Source organism: Drosophila busckii, chromosome X (assembly GCF_011750605.1).
Source record: "Drosophila busckii strain San Diego stock center, stock number 13000-0081.31 chromosome X, ASM1175060v1, whole genome shotgun sequence".
Taxonomy (NCBI): Eukaryota; Metazoa; Arthropoda; class Insecta; order Diptera; family Drosophilidae; genus Drosophila; species Drosophila busckii.
Window position 1 is genome coordinate 11,245,347 of NC_046608.1, and position 16,017 is coordinate 11,261,363.

The 16,017-nt window shown below is 39.4% G+C and overlaps 1 protein-coding gene across 1 annotated transcript; it reads right to left on the bottom strand.

Annotated features, from left to right (window-relative positions):
• Positions 1–954: 954 nt before the first annotated feature.
• On the bottom strand, positions 955–4,583 carry LOC108607125 (inosine-5'-monophosphate dehydrogenase). The gene is made up of 5 exons (XM_017997761.1): positions 4,034–4,583; positions 3,723–3,873; positions 2,469–3,120; positions 1,777–2,317; positions 955–1,711 (listed from the first exon to the last, which is right to left on the bottom strand). Exons 1-5 carry the CDS (start codon positions 4,198–4,200, stop codon positions 1,606–1,608), a joined length of 1,617 nt encoding a protein of 538 aa, XP_017853250.1. The 5' UTR covers positions 4,201–4,583; the 3' UTR covers positions 955–1,605.
• Between the last annotated feature and the right edge of the window lie 11,434 nt (positions 4,584–16,017).

The following is a 16,017-nucleotide window of genomic DNA, read 5'->3' on the forward strand; positions in this document are numbered from 1 at the left end:
AAAAGAAAAACTAAATTATTTATGAGTAGCTCACAACAACAAAAAGAGCAAGACAATGTTTTTTTTACTATAATTATTCAAAAATTCAAGCTAAACTTTTTTCCAGCGTGCACTATATATTTAAAATAATATTTAAACTTAATAAGCGCAAGCTACAAAACACCGAGAATAATAACTAAATTCAAAGATAGTCTCTAGCATTTAACAAATGCAATTTATTTATATATAACCATATGTTAGCATGCATATGTACAAATAAATATTAAAAAGAATAAAAGCAACAACTATGAAATGAAAATTCACAATGATTACAGAAGTTCTTGTTGCTCACCACTTGTCTTCACCACAGGTCCAAGCACAACTGACCTGTCTTACCATTCAGCCACCCACGCATGCGAGCGTCGCTGCTCGCGCCCTTCGTTCGTATGAGCTGGTTCGCTCTACTTTCTTGCTGAGAAATCGCTCACTCTCCATCGCACGCTTACACTGGGACTGCATTAAGCGACATCTCCACAGTTCGGTAGAGACTGTCTGCAGGCTTAGTACAGAGATCATCTGATTTAAGCACAATTGTGTTCTTATTTAAAGAATAACTCAATTCAAAATGCAACACAATATTTCTAAGCCTTTCTTTAAATGTGTGCTCCAAACGAACTTAATAAAATTCCTTTTTTTAGTATGAGCCAAAAGTTTATTTGAGAATATTGTTAAATTTTATTTTTGTATTTAGAATCTGTTACACAGGTCTCAAAACTTAATTGAATGGCAATGTCTGGTATCTAATTTGATTGTAGAATTGTGTTAAGTTTAAACAATATTACTAACAAGGCTAAGAACAGCAAGCAACCATTCTTCTATTCTATTCTAGCTCTTTAATCGCTTTCTGAACATTCTTTTATTTCAAAAAGTTTCAACAATTGAGAACAACAATATTAAAGAGACAACAGTGTATGCTTTTGTTTTTGAATAACTTGGCTAGACAAATATTCCATTTAATAAGTTTGGCATACATAATTTTTTTACAATTTGTTGTAAAGTAATCTATAACATGTGTAGATTTAGGTAAAAAAAAATCTGCATCTTGGTAGTAAATTATAAATTTAGAAACATGTCATGTACTATTATATATGTATAAGTACTGTTGTATAATTCGAATTGATGCTTTCCAGATAATTGAACTCAATTAGATCAAGTTCATATTACAGTTGCAATTGCTGTATACATGCATGTGTGTATAGGTATATGTATATATATCTGTGTGTGTGTGTGTGTGTGTGTGTGTTGGTTGTGGATCAGTGAATATATTCAAGCTGATCTCAACGCATTAAGTAAATTTAGCTTAGCTTAGGAAATCGATAAACATGGAAAGGGTCTTTTTCTTGGCGTTTATGTTGTTGTTGGTTGTATGGGTTTGTACTAGATACTTCAAAGATGCCTGCGTGGGTTTGTATCAAAGTGACGACGCCCAAATTCGTGATTAACAAGATGTTGCTGCTGTCGACGGCACTGCTGCTGCTGCTGTTGTTGTTGTTGCTGCTGCTTCTTGTTTTGGCATTTAGCGCCCACGCCGCCTGCTATTGGCAGTGTAGGGCTGCTGGTTGTATGTTAGAAGAGACGCTTCTCGTAGCTGAACAGGCCGTGTACGTTGCCCTCCAGCTGAGCCGAGTGCGTGCGCTTCATGAAACGCAGCTGCCCATTGTAGATCATTTCTCTGCAAAAGCAAAAGCAACAAATATGAATAAGAGTTTCATCGAATTAGTGCGACCAGACCCTCACTTAAGTTTCTTCACTGAATTGGCGCCAATGTCCTGGCAGCTATGCTGCAGTCCGCACTCCAAATAGGGCAGATAACGCAGCACCGAGCCCTTGTCCACAATGCTGCCGCTTACACCCTGGGCCACCTTCATTTTGTCCATTTCATTGTGGTAATAACGCGACATGGCCGAGCCCTTGGCATCGCCACGCTCCATGGCTTCCAGCGAGCCCATGCCGCGATATTTCTTCAAGCGCACGCCATCCGAAAAGAAATATTCGCCGGGCGCCTCCGAGGTGCCGGCCAGCAGTGATCCCATCATAACAGCACTGGCGCCCAGCGCTAAAGCCTTAACAATATGTCCAATGGACTGAATGCCGCCATCGGCAATCACGGGCACGCCGAACTGTTTGGCAAATGTGGACACCTGATAGACAGCGGTGGCCTGGGGACAGCCGCAAGCCATCACCTCCTGTGTAATGCAAATCGAGCCGGATCCCATGCCCACGCGCAGACCATCCACGCCGGCATCAATGAGGTTCTTGGCCTGAGCGCGAGTTACCACTGTAGGAAATGCATAAAAAAGAGCGAGCAATGGAGCGAGCGCATGCAAGAGAGAGAGAGAGAGAGAGAGAGAGAGAGAGAGAGAGGCAAGTGATCGGGATTAGTTTACATGAACTGGAAAGTTAGTAAGATTATGGATTTTAGTAATTACCATTGCCACCAATGACCTGCAGTTCGGGATATGTCTCTTTGATATATTTAATCATCTCGATTTGGTATATGGAATTGCCTTGAGACGAGTCCAGTATGATGACATCCACACCATTGGCCACCAGTAGCTGCAGACGCGCTTTGTCCTCCTGGCGCGTGCCGATTGCAGCGCCCACCAGCAACTGCTTATTGGAATCCTTTGAGGCGTTGGGATAGGAGCGTGCCTTCTTCAAATCTGTACGCGCTATCATGGCCACCAGCTCGCCAGCCTGATTGACAATGGGCAGCTTGCCCTTTTTGCTCTTCTCCAGTATGGCATTGGCCATGGGCAAGGTAATGCCGTTGGGCGCTGTGACGAGCTCTGTGGTCATGATGTCCTTCAGCAGCACATCGAGCTGATGCTCACGGAAGTCAATGTCGCGCGAGGTGACCATGCCCAGCAGCTTGCCGCCCAGTTTGCCATTCTCGGTGACAGGATAACCGGTAAAGCCGTTCTTGCGCCTGGCCTCGAGCACATCGCCAACGGTATTGGACGGCGACATAACCGAGGGGTCACGCATAAAGCCATGTTTGTACTTCTTAACCTTGTGCACCTCCAACGCTTGATATTCCGGCGTGCAGTTGTGATGGATGATGCCAATGCCACCACACAGCTGCGCGGCGTGCCGAAATGGGCAAGTGGGCAACATTATTTGTTTTTGTAGCGGGGGGAGTAAAGTGGGAGGAGTGTACAAGTGTGTGTTTAAATATTTATTTATTTTTTTTCTTTTCATAAACATTAGCGATAATAGAGGCGCATAAGAGTGTCCAATTACAACCACAACTAGAGCGACACCGACACCAAAACTCCAAAGGCGATGTGCGGTCGGTCGGTCGGTCGTTCGTTAGCTTTGTTATCCTATACTCTACTTTATGGCTGTCTAAGTGATTATAAGCGGCACACTAAACAATACTGCTGCGAATCTTGAATTGCAATTTTGTTTATTGAAATTTGAATATTTGGTTTTCGATAGGGAGACAAAAGTAAAGGGCAAATAAAGGTTGTCTAGCGCCAAGACAAAGAATTATATTTAGAGATGCCAAGCCCGATAATCTGGACAAAGAAAAACTCTATATGTATTTCTAAATAAACATTATGAACTCATATACGTTTACAATTAATTTAACATGGCTTAAATGATTTGCAGTTCTGTTTTTTCGTGTGACACTTATAAGGACCTTTGTCTATCTCTTGGTTATTGATTAGTTTACTTACCGCCATGGCTATTGCCATCTCGGATTCGGTTACCGTGTCCATGGGCGAGCTTACAAGGGGCGCACGCAATGTGAGAGACTTTGTTAGCGGTGAGCTGAGATCGACCTCCTCGGCGGCGAAATTAATGAAGCCGGGCAATATGAGAAAATCACTGCACGGCGGCGACAATGGAATTTGGGTGGAGAGGTGGGGGGGAAAAGAATGCATAAATAATTGATGTGTATGTATGTATGTAAATCACGTTTAACACATGTGTTGTTCATGTAAATTATTAGATTTACGCAAATTGAAAAGAAAAACAAATCATTTACTTGTAGGTAAGGCCTTCGCCCATATGGAAAAGCTCATTGCAGCTGAGACCATCCTGGAGGGCGATATCATCTAGGACAGTATCAAATATGCCGTTGACTTTTGGCTTTGCGTTGGCGCCGGTGCCGGTGTCGACATCGACCTTGGCTGCTGCGTTGTTGTTGGCCATGCGTGCGTTCAAATTAAATAATCGGCGTCAGCAGAAGCAGAGACGGCGGCAGCGTTGGCAACAATAACAATAAACAATTCAGCGCAAAAGTAAACAAATAGACAGACAGACAGACAACAACAATAATGGCAAAAACAACAATCAACCAATCGTTATTGTTGCTTATTGCACTTTTTATTACACTCTCTGTTGTCTGTTGCTGGGTCCCGCTTATCGTTTTATTCCCGTCCTGCTATTATTGCCGTGATATTCCCAATGCCACTGTGCATTCAATCAAATTAAAAGAAAACTTAAGCCACCAGACAATGCAAATGCGCGTTACTTCGGCAAAAAATACCTAACAATTGTCGTCTGTTTTGCCTAACACGTGGTTTTTATATATTGTCTTGCACTGTCTTATTGGATTCAGTACTGGCTTTTTAGCATTTTTATAGCTAACAGCAGCTATTTTTAAACTGCATAACATCTTATAAAATAAAATCGTTATTCGGCTACTTTTCACAGACCACATGCCTTTCTAATCAGTTGGTTTGTTGCAACTAGGTATACATATTTAGAAGTCTTAAAATGTTGTTATTTCTAGCAGTTTCCGTTTTTCAGCATGTAAAATTCTGCCAGCACTGATTTTCTAAATTCCAACTCATGAGCAGTTGCTCCAAAGTGAAGGCAAATGCTTTCAGACAGTGGTTCAATTGAACTACTCATCGAAGTGAACGGCTGAATATGTTCATAAGAAGTTCATATGAACACTGATTGGCGAGCAATTTAAAAAAACTACGCTTTCGTTAAAAAAATGCATCTCGCTTATAAGTTTTTGCAATGCCGCAGTAAAAGAGCCCATCCGGCAATAACAATTATTTTCCATACCTAGCATACCTGTTTTGAAAAACCACCTCCAAATTTAAATATTTTTCGACTATCTGGTTTTTAGAAACAGTATATATAAATTATTTTTAAATTTTACTATACAATAATTTTATAATAGTGAGCGCCGCACCGCATATTTTTCAAAATCAATCACACAAAATTTGGCGCTGCGGCATACCGCAGCGAGTGCTTTGCAGCAAAACAGTAGATGGCGCACTTGTGAACACAGCGCTGTGAGCAAGGTGCAAAAAAAGGAAATGTAAGCTTAACCATGCAGGAATTACCTAACAGTGGTTGACGTCTTAACATAGCTCTGTTAAGTATAACATAACATGATGCTCGCATAATTTCAGCTGATACTCGCGTAATGTTAACATTACTGGATGATATGTGCAAGCATTAAGCCATCGGACCTCTTGCTCGCACTCTCAATGAAGAGAGGCGATAACAACCGTTAAAAATTTTTGTTGTTTTTTTATGGTGAAGCAAGGCGGACGTGTGTCGCGCATTACAATATAATAATATAGCGAATAATAGGAATATTAATGCAAAAGCACAGTGAAACCCAGTGGCATATGAATAATAATAACATAAACGATTTATGGATTATATTTTTTTCAATTTTTTTTAAAACGAATAATGCGATTTATTTAACAACGCCAGAATGTATACTGTACACCAGAGAATGCATTGTGATATTGCATTTTGTTATTGTTTTGTACATAAAATGGCAATCAGTGAATAATAATTGTAGTCCAATTGCCAAATTGACAAGTGTTGACCAAAAAAAGTGGGAAACGAAAAATTAAGGCGCCAAGACGCTGCTGACATTTGTTGTTGCGCTGCATGCAGTTGACGCTCCATCCCCTTCCCCACCCAGCAGTTCAAATAACTGTTGTTTTAGGCTACGCGACTGCAAGCAGTGGCAACAATAAATTGATTGCAAAAATTAAAATTTTTGTTTCTGTGTTTATTAATTGCAGATGTGCAAAGTGACGTGAGAGAGAGAGAGAGAGAGCATGTGACATAGAAATAATAATCATAATAATTATTATACAAAATAAAATGTGAAAAAAGTATAAAAAAAAGGCAAAATAAATCAAACATGTACGAACATGTCTGATTAAGCATTAGCATAAGGAAGTCAAGGATGTATTGTATGTAAAGTGGAATCAGCGATACCACGCCAATGTGTTCACATCTAATCGTAGTTCAACAGTTTTTAAATCATAAGAGTGCAACGGCAACAACAAAAAGTTCATTGCAAATTGTTAATCAAATGTACATAAATGTTAATTAAGTACATACATGCTTGTGTAACTATTCTATAAGCAAACATATACATGTCTAATGTATGCATCATAATTGTGTAAATAGCAACTGCATTTAATATACAAATACAACTACAACAACAGTAATAATAATAATAATAATAATAATAAGGAGAAATGAAAAAAACAACCACAAGCCAGATTTAATCAAAACAAAACAAACGAAAACCAAATTCAACGCTGCTGCATCTTGAATCAAAGAAGAGGAAGAGAGTGTGTGAAAGAGATAGATAGCGAGTGTGAGTGAAGAAAAGCTCTGAAAACATTTGAAGAGAACTTGTTAAAAAGAAAACAAACTAAAAACAACAACAGCGAGCAATAATTAAAGCAGCTGCTGTACACAACTGACAAAAAGGCAAATAGTTATAACGGTTAATCAAGCTCCACTTATTATAACAAACGAGCGCTCGCTGGCTGAGCCCGTTAGAGCATGGATTACGCCTCAACAAAGGATCACATTAAATGAGCGCCAGTTGGCCATTAAAATGCCGCCGCTGCAAGGACTTCGACAGTTAATGTAAGTGCCGATTTTTAAATTACACACATATGCAGAAATATAAATAAGTTAGCTTTAAGTTAAAGTTCAGGCCAAAGTTGAATGAGTTCTGTTTGTGCTAGCGAAGGGGCCAGAGTGGGAGGGGAGGGGGGGGGGATGGGCTCGAAGCACATGTAAAAGTTGCACGCGCGGTTCGTTGGCCTGGCCGATATCTCAAATGCGGTGCGCGCTCTCTGTTTATGAATGAAACGCCATGAGGAAGCAAAGCGCTAAAGAGAGCGCGCGCAGTTAGCAGTCAAAGAGCAGCGCTAGCTAAAGAGAAAATAAGTGAGAGAGAGAGAGAGAGAGAGAGCGCGCGCGCTCACATACACGCATACAAAGAAAGGCGGCAGGCAAGCACTGGCGCAAGTTCATTGACCTTTGCTATTGAAATTTTTGGGCAATGCTACACACACACACACACACAGACACACGCACGCACACATGCATACATATAAACGCGCTTTTATTTACACATTGATAAACAATCGACTGTTGACTTGCAAGTTCTGTCTCTCTCTCGCTTTATTTACGCTGCTATGCGTATGCTCTTTCCAGTTCAAATATATGCATGTATGTGTGTGTGTGTTGTAATGTGATGCAATTTGACACAGTTAGTGATAGCAATCTAACCCTTTTGCTCTTATGAACAAATTATGCTTGTTAATACTAAATTATATATTATTAGCTTTGAGGTAAGAGCATAGGGGCTTCGGCTAATGCAGCCCTACGCTGGTTGCCTTGGTTGCTGCTTCCTGATTTTGTATGTATGTGTGTGTGTGTGTGTGTCTATAGCGGGTAGCAAACGCACGATAAGCTTCAGCTATGCTGGAAACAGTTGGTATTAATATTTTCCTGTTGTTGTTGTTGCTGCTGCTGCTGCTGATGCTGCTGCACTGTTGCCAAGGTCCATTGTAATCGTTTGCCAAAATGTAGTGACAAGGGCAAAATGCACAGACAGACGCAAAAAACGCCCCCAGCTTATGGCACATAGAAACAGGCGAAACAGCACGAGAGATTTACAATTAGCTGAGTTTTTAATTTGCTGTTGTCTGGGCAACTAAGCATAGAAACGGGCGCTGTACTTCATTAAAGGGCTACAGAGCTTTAGCCAAAAAAACACACACACACACACAAGCAAACCTTCAAATTCGGTTTCAATGTCAAGTAACCCCCATTTTTACATGCGTTAATGCAAGCGCAGAAATTACAAAGGGGAGGAAGAGCGAGCGCACACACACACAGACACAGACACAAACAAATGCCCATGCATGCAGCAAATAAAAATCATTCAATATTCCTTTGGCAAAAACTTGTTAACTGGCTGCTCATCCTCATTATCAGAGCCAACCCCCACACTCTCTCGTTCACACGCACACACACTCGCTCTCTCTCTCTCTGCTCCAAAGGTGCTGTATGCCAAAAACGAGGGTTGGCGTGCAATACGCATAGCGACAAACATAAAATATACAACACATGCTGACGAAAAAGTATAAAGGACGCGCACCAAGGACAAGGACAAGGGCAAGGGCAGCTGTGTAAGCTGTAAGTTGTAATCTACTGTCTTATATTACAGCCGTAGCCAGCTCCAGTTTAAGTGCTGTTGACTCGTAATATTTTCATATTGCGTATACGTCAGATGGGCGCTCAGCTTATTGCTTGCGGCTGTTATCTTATTGTTTTTATTCCGCTTTTGCATTTTAATCAATGCCAATGAACTTGACGTTTACTTAATGCAATGTCCGCATTTACTCGCTACTCGTTCCTACCAATACACCTGCAAGCAAACACACACACACGCACGCACACATGCACAGCTAGAAGCTTATCATGTTTGCTGGCTGCTAAGCAGGACTTACTACTATATATTAGCTATATATAGTCACTGTCTCGATCCCACACAACCAGCAGGTTCTCTCTCCCTACTCAATCAAGTCTCTATGCTTATCGCCTATTGTTGTTGCTCCCGCTGTTGTCAGTTGATAGCAGTGACAAACGTTGGGGAGTTTGCCTGAAGTATCTACACACACACACACACACACACACACACACACATGTATACATTATATACTATGTATACTTATTAGTATATATCATGGGGGTCACCGCCACAATAAAGCATTGAATTGATTGTCATCGTTAGTTTTAGTTACCCAACCAGCCAGCCAGCCCACTGCCCACTCCCCCACCCACGCTCAATTCAATTGCCATATTGTTCAAGTGCAACAGTTATATAGTCAATGATCTAACTCTGCAATTTATAATAAGCCGCTTATCTAACGTAACATTTCACTAATAATTGCTTACACGGCTCGTTTATATAAATTATAAGCAGTTTGTTTAGCTAGCAGAGCAGGCACATGCTAACTAATTTAACTTAATTCAATTATTGTTAATAAGAACTATGAGTTTTATGCTAGACGCGCATTTATTTATAATCTTTACAGCTTCAAAGACAAACTAAGACGAGCTGCTAACTTTCTCTCTCTCTCTCTCGCTCTTTATTTATTTATTAGCTCTAACTGGCAAATAGTTTTGCAAGTGGCCCTTTAACGGTTTTGAATTTGTTTGATTTCATTTGAGCTGCAGCTCAAGTTTAACTCAATTTCGCCACTGCCATTTCTCCAATTTCTCCACGTTTTGCTTACATATGCGTATGTGTGTGTGTAAAAATTGTCTGCGTACTTTGGGGCTGGGGCATTGTTCATTTGTGTGTGTGTGTGTGTTTGTTATTGTTGTTTTAGTTTTTGCAAACACACACACACACACACACACACACATGCGTTTAGTAATAACAGTCGCCAGCCCAACGTATGTATGTGTGTCTGTATTTGTAAATAGAGAAATAGGTACAATGTTCGTTCAATGACCTTTTACTTTTACACTATTTCACAAGCGTTGGTGTTTTTGTTTTTTTGCTCGCATATGACTGCTTTGCATGTGTGTGTGTGTTTAAATTAGTCACACTGTCGCACAAATTGCGTAATTACTTTTTGCTGCTGCCTGCAGTGACGTCAAGTCACGAAATTCCTTTTTTCGAAATTTCAACAGTCATCTTTCAATAATCAGTTCATTTGCCTGCTGTTTCACCTGCGTGCCAACTGTCGCTCTAGCACACACACACACACACGCTCTCACATGTGCATGTGTGTGTGTGTGCATATTTAAAGACAGATGACTAATTTTGAAATACAAAAATATATTTTTGTTTGTAATTGTTGTTAAATGTAAATTTCACAGCAACTTCCAAGTTGAGCTTGCGGTTCGCTTGTCAGACACACACACACACACATGCAAACGCACACACACACACACACACGCACGCACGCACTAAGAGCATGGCTCTCTCCCTCTCTTGCGCGCTCTGTGACTGTCTCAAAAGGGCACGTTCGGTGAATGACCGCCACTAACACACATTTGTGCGAGCGCTAAAACAAAAGCAAAATAAAAGAAGAAAATACAAAAAAGGAAAAAAAAAATAATAATAAAGCTCCAAAGCAGCGACGTCGACAGCAATCGAATACGAGGAAGCGAACGAAACCAACAAGCAGCGAATGCTTGTGCAAACTGAAGCAAACTAAAAAGTGCTGCTGCTATGATAAGCCGACTAACGCATACCCTGTAGTTTAAAATGCAAAATAGATGTACTGAGCAAATCAGCTGCAAAGCATTTGCTTATAAAATATTTAAATAGCATACGCATATTTGTATTATTTAGCGTATATATGCAATATATATATATATGGGAATATTCTGAGAAAATAACATATATATTTGTTTTCTATTGTAGGCAATATTTCGAATGCTTCAACATTTTTAAGAATTGATTAGCTTAACCATAATTAGGTAAAGTTTCCAGATAGCAAACTAATTTAACAGCAAAATACACATCTGAATAAATTGGAATTTTATAATTTTATACAAAAAAATAATTATATAGAGCGCTTAGTTTTATTTTGCTAACTTACATTTACTATTTCTCAACACTTAATGTTAGTATTTAAATTTTGTTATTTATTAATTCATTTATATACCCGCAATCTGAGCATTTACTGCTGGGTATGTGGCAACTTGAAAACTCAGCATATTGCAATGTTGCAAGACGGCAGCGTCATTAACACCCTGCAAATTGTTTGTGCCAAGCAATGTTTATAAATTATTATGTTGCTTTTGAATGCACTGCAGTTCATTTATATTTAATTAGCACTAGTTTAGCTATTCAGAGCTATTTATTATGCAACTCAACTCAATGCAACAAATGCTTTTAAATATTATATTTAAAAATTTAGCTATACGTTTGGCTCCCCAGTTGCAACTCCAACGCTGTCAGCAAAAAAAAAAAGCAACTATTGTGCATATGTGTGTGTGTGTGTGTGTGTAATCTTGGCTGCCGCCTGTGCGGTGACGCGGCGCTGCTGCTGCTGCTGCTGTTATTTGCCTTGCAAGAATAAATAAACAAGCAAGCAAGCCAAGCAGGCAGGCAGGCAAACGAACGAGCGCAAAAATAAAAAAGAAATGGAAAAATAATAATAATAAAAAAGAATAAAAAAAAAAACAAAACAAAACCAGCAGCAGAAGCAGAGTGAAAAAAAAACCGGCAATGTCATTAAACCCTAAACAAGAGCGAAAGCAACAACACAAAATGCGATAGAACATTGACACGAATACAACAACAAGAAAAACCAGAAGCGTTATGAAATACACTAAACCTAAGAGAGCGAGAGAGCGCGAGAGAGCGAGCGCAGCTCATACCGAGAGCAATGAACGGCCGGCCGGCAAAGAGCAAGCGAGCGAGTGAGCGTGAGCAAGCGAGAGAGAGAGATAAAGATACAAAAAGCCGACACAGCGTATCTGTTAAGTACGCATACTAAGAGTGGGTGCCGCTTGTAACTGTGTGCGTGTGTGTGTAAGTTTTCTCTTTAGTTGTGGCGCTCTCTTGCGCTCTTAGGCTGGCAGCAAAGCAAACGCAGGTGAACGACCGACCTAGCCATTTGTTTTCCTTTTGTGCGACTTGTGTGTGTGAGTGTGTGAGAGCATTCACAGCTGTATGCATGTGTGTGTTCTGTTGCTGGCGCAAGCAAGTGAGTCACTGTTCACATGTGAGTGAGAGAGAGAGAGAGAGCGAGTGGGAAACGATTGCTGCTGCCAAAAATGAAATTTACTTTGATTTCATTTCATTTATTGCTGATGTATCGTTTGGCTTGCTTATATTGTATTTCATTGCTGTTTTTTTTTATTTTTTATTATCGTTGCTTAATAACGTTGACAACTGAGCGCTGAAGACAGTGAAGTGAAGCAAGTCAAATCGCTGCCAAAATGCCAACGAGCTTTTTATTTGCTTGGGCCATACAACTTCCTTGTCGCCGTCTGCATTAGCGATCGCCGCACCCACCTCACACACACACACATACACAGACAATACACTTAGTACTTTCTCTCTCTCTCTCTCTGTGTTGCTTGCGCTTACTCACTCTCTCGTTGAGCGGCTGCGAATTCTTTGTAGCTTAATCCATGGGGCCAAAGTGAGTGCGCGAGTGCGTGAAAGCAAGCGTGAAGGCGAAGAGCACACACACACACACACACACATAGCTCAATCTTGATCGCGCACACACACACTGTTAAATAAAGCACCCACTCACACATACGAACAAACATAAATACAATGCTTAGCATCTCTTGCACTCTTTCGACATTGCGTTCTGTGACTTTGCACGCATGTTGACCTTGACTGTGACTTTCATAAAATTGGTTGTTCTTCTTCTTCTTCTGCTTGCTCTTCTGCCTGTTGTTGTTTTTCGTTGCTCTTGTTATTGTTGTTAGTAATGTTTGGTCATTTGCAAGTTTTCTTTTGCATTTGTTAAACAAATTATAAATTATAGTTTAAATTAAATGTATGCTACAGTTTTTATTTTGAGCGCTGTTATTTATAAATTTAATTATTATGCTCGAATCACATTTTTAAAATAAACTAGAATTAATTTCACTTATGCTGCTGCTATTTAGTTTAATTTCAAGAGCTTATTGCTAATTTTGAATGCAATGCTGACTCATTGAGTGTGGCTAAGGCATTCTCTAGAATTTTATTTTACAAGCGAAATAAGACTATTGTCCCCCCCCTCACCCCCAATTTCTGTTTGCTATGCAAGTTTTTATTCCATCAGGTAAGCACTTTTTTGTTTAGTGCACACAACATTGCAATGTGGACATTGAACTTTGCACCTTTCGCAAAATGAACAGCTCAGCGTATTTAGGAGCTTAATTAGAACTGACGTTTTGTTTTCTATTCGGAAAAGGTGAACATACAATTTACAATTCAAACTATTGAGTCTCCCTCCCCCCCTTAGAAAAAGCGACAGCTTTACGCTTTTGTTTGTAGTCTTGGCCACAGTTTTTAACTGTCAAATTATATTAATTATATGCATACAAATTATTATTAGTATTAATTATATTATAGTCAGCTAGACTGACTATCCATATCTTCGATTTGAATAAATGCGCAATCATTTAAATTGTCTATTAAACTAATAAAATTCGTAGCAGCAATTAAAGCTTGAAAATCAGTGCAGCATCCAAATATCAATATTTAATTTTTTCTATTTACTAAAAAATATTAGCAATTCAATTTTTTCGAATTAGCTACAACTAGAATAACAGTCTACAACTTATAAAGCTATAAACAATAAAATATAAAGTGGCATATTTCAAAAGATGGCAGCATCTTTTTTTTTTAATAACATTGTATCAATTATTATTATAAATTGTTAATTAACTTGGGAGAGTTGCGTGTATTTTCGAAAGCCTTTAAGACAATGTTTTATCTCTTTGCATAATGATTCATAAATAATAAACTGCGCGGCTATAACTATTTTAGTTGCTGATTAGATTAAGCTTCAGTAACTGCTCGGCTCTCTATCTCTCTCTCTCTCTCTCTCTTATTATTACTTACTATAAACATAATGTATATTTATTATATACAAACTTCATAGGCAATGCAACTGAAGCTTTGCCTGATGTTGGGGTTACAAGCCGAAGCATAAATCTGTGTAAATCAGTTATATCAACATAACTGTTAATGTTTGTATGTATGTACTAGTTATAAATATATAAAGTAGCAAAGGTGACAAGAGGTCGCCAACATGATAAACAGCAAAACAAACGCAACACAAATTTGGAGTTGGACTTAAAAATTCTGTGGCGGTCACTTGCGAATTATCACGTAGTCGCCACACACATATAAATCGTGTGTGTGTGTGTGTGTGTGTGTGTTTGGACACAGTTGGGCACGCATAGAAATCACGACAGTAAATGCCAAAGCCCAAAAAGATACGAAAGCCCCAAAAAGGTTTTTTTTTTAGCGCTTTCTAACCAAAAGTTCACTGAACTTGCAGCGTCCACAGCTGCGGAGGAAGCAAACAACAATAACAATAATAACAACAACAACAACAACATCAGTGGCCGCATAGTCAAAACGAAATTGCTAATAAGCAAGAGAGAAAGAAAGAGAGTTAGAAAGGGAGAGAGCGCTGGCACAACAGAGCGAGAAAGGGAGAGAGAGAGAGAGAGCGCTGGCCAACGCTTTTTGCCCAGCGGCGCGCGTCAATTTCGAGTTCAATGTCAAACCACAAAAACGACAACGACGTCGACGACGATGACAACAACAACAAAAGCAGCAACAACAACAACAACAGTTGCTGAAGGGCAAAGCTAGAGCAATGTACGAGCAAAGAGAGCGAGAGAGAGCGCACGCGGGGGTGTTGCATGATATTTGGAAATGCGTGTGTATGTGTGAGCGTCTTAGCTTAGCTCAAGCATAGGGCAATCCCTATAATGCGTATACGCAACAACAGCAACAACAACAACAACAACAACAACAACAACAACAACACTTATTACTGTTATTGTTGCAAGCAGCGGCCGTTCAACTTCACGGTCATGGCTTTATTTTCTTCTTTCATTTGCCATTGTAGTGTGATTGATAGCGCAGCCCACCAAAGTCATAGGCTCAGTTGTAATTCTGACGCATGTTGTTGAGCCTACGCCCCCCCACCCCCACCCACAACATTTCTATATGTTGCTCTCTCTCTTCGTTGCTCAGGCTAATGACCGATAAAAACGTAGCACGCGCCGTTGAGACACCAGCACCACATCGAACTGATATCAAGTCACAGTTACATTCGCAGTCGCAGTCACAGTCGCAGTCGCAGTCGCAGTCACTGCACAAGTTGTTGCCAAGCTGATTAAGGCAGTTAATCAGTATTGCCATTTACGCTATTGTGGGCCTAAAACTTAAACAGCGCGCACTTATCTTTAGTTGTTAACATAAATAAGTTAGTGACTTGGCAGCTACAGTAGACACTCGTTACATTGTTTTAATTTCACTATGAGATGAAAACAACAAAATTAACGCTTTAGTTACTGTTTTGTATTATAAGAAATTATAAGAAAATCAAAGTATAAAATTATAATCTTTACTATGAATTGCACAGCAAGTGGCAGTAGCTAATGTCGATCTTCAGAAGCTATTCCCAAGCAGATCAAGCTTGCTTTAAGCTTAGCATATACATATGTATGTATATATAGCTATAGCTATTTAAGCTAAAAACAAAAGTATTTAGACTCTGTTGCAAGATATTTGTTGTAGCTTATGTAAAGTATATGCAAATTATTATGCTAATTTGTTTATAGTGGCATTAGCTTTATAGATTAAAGATTTCGTTAGTGACTTAGTCAAAGTGAATGTTATGCAGCGTTAGCTTTAATTAATTATAAACAGTCTGAAAATTTAAGCAGCACCATATGCTGCGTATGTATGAATTTGAATACAGAAGCTGTAAAAATATTTCAAAATTATAGACTTATGCATAGCTGTTGAATACAATTTTATACGCATTTTTAAATATATAAATATGCAAAGATGGAGCGTACCGAACTGATCCTGCTTAGGCAGTCAGACTGCCAGGCGGGCATTTAAATTGGCATAGGCACGACACGAACAAAGACAACAGCAATGACAATGACTGCAGCAGCAGCAGCAGCAATAATAATAAGAATAATAATAACAGTAACAGATTGTAACAGTTTGAA

Coding starts and splice junctions, on each gene's coding strand:
- LOC108607125 (XM_017997761.1), bottom strand. CDS start 4,200: ATGGCCAACAACAACGCAGCAGCCAAGGTCGATGTCGACACCGGCACC. Junction 3,121..3,722: donor AGATGGCAATAGCCATGGCG/GTAAGTAAACTA, acceptor CACGCCGCGCAG/CTGTGTGGTGGCATTGGCAT. Junction 2,318..2,468: donor GCAGGTCATTGGTGGCAATG/GTAATTACTAAA, acceptor CATTTCCTACAG/TGGTAACTCGCGCTCAGGCC.